The sequence below is a fragment of the Anticarsia gemmatalis genome, chromosome W (genome assembly GCF_050436995.1).
Source record: "Anticarsia gemmatalis isolate Benzon Research Colony breed Stoneville strain chromosome W, ilAntGemm2 primary, whole genome shotgun sequence".
NCBI lineage: Eukaryota > Metazoa > Arthropoda > Insecta > Lepidoptera > Erebidae > Anticarsia > Anticarsia gemmatalis.
The window spans coordinates 11526134-11529925 of record NC_134775.1 but is presented as its reverse complement, the minus strand read 5'-3'; the positions used below and the strand labels follow the sequence as shown (position 1 = coordinate 11529925).

The 3792-nt window shown below is 41.1% G+C and overlaps 1 protein-coding gene across 1 annotated transcript; it reads left to right on the top strand.

The window, feature by feature from the left end:
• The first annotated feature begins 1277 nt into the window (after positions 1–1277).
• Positions 1278–3184, top strand: LOC142985747 (uncharacterized). The gene is made up of 3 exons (XM_076133994.1): positions 1278–1296; positions 1753–2360; positions 3146–3184. The coding sequence occupies exons 1-3, from the start codon at positions 1278–1280 to the stop codon at positions 3182–3184; spliced, it is 666 nt and encodes a 221-aa protein (XP_075990109.1).
• Positions 3185–3792: the final 608 nt, after the last annotated feature.

The window sequence follows — 3792 nt, the reverse complement described above, 5'->3', positions numbered from 1 at the left end:
AATTCCCGTTAAATATAGGAATATCAAGTTGTGGTGTGGCCTTTTCTCTGTGAGATACAGACCAAATCTTGCGGTTTATCTCCTTTTTAATATTGAGATATTTCTGTTCATGCTCTGTGTATGAGCTTTCGTAACTTTCATCTATTTCATCAAATTCACAGTCTATCTTCCAGTGGAGATGGTCGATTGCTTTCCAACGCGCTTCGATAGTTTTCAAAATGTCTTCGAATTCCCATCGTTCTTCTACATCGGATAAGTCTATGTTAGCGAGTGCACGAGTAAACGCCTTGAAGTTGCTAGCTTGTTTCCGCAACTTTTCATCCAACTTGCTGTCGGTTCCCCTGGAAGTGACTTTTAATACCGGTAATGGACTCGCAGGGGTAGATCTACCCTCCAAGGTCGCAGCTCCTGTTTGCTGACGACCAAATAAAGACGGTTTTAATACACATGCTCTCTGAATCGATTCCCGAACTTCTAAATAAAACTTCTTGGTATCTTCGTAATGATTTCCGATGAAATAGTCATGTGATTGATCTTCAAACATACACAGCTTCTCATGATTTTTCTGAAATTCTTGCCAATAATTATCCAGAGTTTCCACTCTTTTCTTGATATAGTCAGCAGTCTTGCGTTCTTGGCTATCTTTCTTGAAATTAGTCCAAGTTTGTTGTATGCCATGGATGGCATTCTGCTGCTTTTGTAGTAATTCTTCCATCGTGATATTGGAAAAATATGCGAGAAATAAGTAAGAAGTAAGTTGGAGTTACTTACTGCTTTTTCTCAATGACTTGCCTTGTCCTTGTCGACTGTAGTTTCTTGAGTTCAAATTGCCGCTGTATTCTTGTTTCTTGATAATAGCGATCGATCTTCTTGTTTCTGCTAGCTAGCTATAACTTGATATACTTGTAATTGCTGAAGCCTTGTTGCTATGAAAACTGATAGTTGCCTTGATGCTGTAAATTGCCCTGGATAGGACTGCTTGCTCAAGTCGCTTGTAATGTGCGTGTACGTATCTCCGTACTCTCGCAAGGTATATGCGCTCTCGTCTCAACTATCGTCGGTGAGACCCGCTTGTGGGAGGCCAACGAAGCCGATTCGCTACCACACGAGAAAACAGAAAACACAAACACTTAAGGCTCGAAGGACCATAAATGTATGGGCACTTGTCTGCTTATACACTTTGTTGAGGTGAAATGATATGCTTGATAACTTGATAATAATTTATTGCAACACAAACTTAGGTGTTTACAATAATGCGGCGAAATATGAACTGAACAATGAATATTTTAATTATAGGTACATTTGGTGAAAATGCTTAAGTATCAAAATATAAAATGAATGTGCGATGTAATCGTACAAGTGGGATTCGCCTGTGTCCACATAAAATTCATAAAGGAAACAATCAACCGATTTATTGTTTATTTTTCTTTATTTGAACAATGCCTCAGTCTTCGAGGTCTCGTAGTAGGTCGAGTGACCTTTCTTATCGCCGCAAAAATAGGAATACATCGAAACATTCCCGTCGGCGACAGAAACATCGCGAGTCTCACGAGATTATCAGGAATGACAGATCTCGTAGCCGCTTATCGCGATCCCGATCGCGACACCGCTCACGCGAATCTCGTGCAAAGTCTCGCCATGACTCGCGCGAACGTTCCCATCGCCAGGATTCGCGTAATCACCGGTCGCGTAGTCGTGATAGTTCGGTAAAACAAGCCCTCAGTACTATTATCGCGCGTCTAAATGCGATAGAGGAAAGTTCCGTGGGTGTTTCACAAACACCTCCGCGCCCTGCTGATCACGCCATACCTCAAGAAAACATTGATACCCTGGCAGTAGGAAAGACTCTAGCAGATTTTATCACCTCAGTAATTCCGAACAAATCACATAAATATTTTGTCTCGAATTTTGATCCTGCCATTAATGACATTGAAGTATGGTGTGAGGAAGTGGAGCGCGCTAAGACCACGAACGGTTGGGGCGATTCTGAGTGTCTGTCTCGCGTATCCAACTGTTTAAAAGGCGATGCAAGAACATGGCTCAATGAGTGGGTCACTAACGACTGGTCGTGGACTAATTTTAGATTAGAATTTACACCGTTGTGTCCACGTAAATTAGATTACGCCAATATTCTATTCGATGTGATGAATACTACCTCTGATAAATATGTAACTTACGCGGAATATGCTCAACGTTCGTTGTTGCGTTTGCGTATTGTTAAAGGTTTAAGTAGTGACCTCATGATTCAAATAATAGTACGGGGCATAACGGACCCTCAAGTACGCGCCGCGGCTGCGAACGCCGAACTAACCGCAGAAAACTTAGTCTCATTTTTAGCCATTTATGCCAAGCCCGCACGCGTAAAAACTGATTCACGTTTACCCTCTAGTTCTGCGAAAAAGCAAAATACACAGAAATTTCCCGCAAAGTGTTTTGTATGTGGACGGGCAGGACATAAAAGCTACGAATGTTCAAAAAAGCCTAACACCTCTGATAACCCTTCAAAGCCAGTCGAAAATAAGTCAAAGACGTCTTGTACGTTTTGCAAAAAAGCAGGGCATACAGAAAGTCAATGTTTCGCAAAACAACGATCAGAGACTCATAATAATAATAATCAGAATAGAAAAGTCAACTTATGTAAGAAAATTTCAGATGGCCCTCGCGATGACGTACTCACAGCTGTCATTCAAGGCATACCGATGGATATTCTAATCGACAGCGGTGCCATTAATATTTCACTGATATCCTCCGATGTTGTCAAATTATTCACTTGTCCTCTTAAATCCAGACGATGCGTTATTAAAGGAATCAGTGAGAATGAAATAATTTCTAACGAATACGTCACGGTGACCATAGAATTTGAAAAGATTTCCCTCGAAGTAGATTTGGTAGTCATACCTGCCTCTTGTATGAACTTCCCGGTCATCATAGGGACAGATGTACTAAATCGAGATGGCATTGTTTATTTCCGAACTAAGAGTAAGCAATATTTAACACACTCCTCCGATAATATTTTCAACGTAAGCACTACTCAGGCTGATATGCATAGCGATTTAAATACGCCCCTTCAGGGTGACGACCTCATTGCACTTAAGACCGTGATTAATGAATTTTCTGATTTTTTAATATCTGGTACTGCTACCAGTACAGTGAAAACAGGACTAATGCATATCAACCTGACTAGCGATACCCCGATAGTTTACCACCCGTACCGCTTGTCCTACCAAGAAAAGTTGAAAGTTAGAGGAATTATCGAAGATTTACTACAGAAAGGTATAGTTAGGGAGTCTGATTCAGAATATGCCAGTCCAGTACTGCTGGTTAAAAAAAAGGATGGCTCTGATAGACTATGCGTTGACTTTCGAGCCCTGAATCGAATAACTATAAAGGATAGGTATCCACTGCCCCTCATAGATGATCACATTGATCGCTTAGGGTCTTCTAAATTGTTCACGTGTTTGGACATGGCTTCTGGGTTTCACCAGATACCAATTCACGAAGCATCCATCCATAAAACTGGTTTCGTTACTCCTGAGGGTCATTATGAGTATCTGAAAATGCCATTTGGATTATGCAATTCCCCTACTGTTTATCAAAGAATAATAAATGGCACTCTTCGAAAATTTATTGAAGCGGGTAACGTCTTGGTCTACATTGACGATGTGCTTCTAATGAGCGACAATGTTAATGACGGGATAATCTTACTTCGAGAGGTCTTAAAAACACTCACAGAGGCCGGATTCTCAGTAAACCTCCGGAAACGCTCGTTCCTGACTAGCCAAGTTGAGTACC

Excerpts from the sequence above, each read along its gene's own strand:
- LOC142985747 (XM_076133994.1), top strand. Across the intron at positions 2,361-3,145 it reads TTTATGCCAAGCCCGCACGC|TACAGTGAAAACAGGACTAA; the intron begins GTAAAAACTGAT and ends TACTGCTACCAG.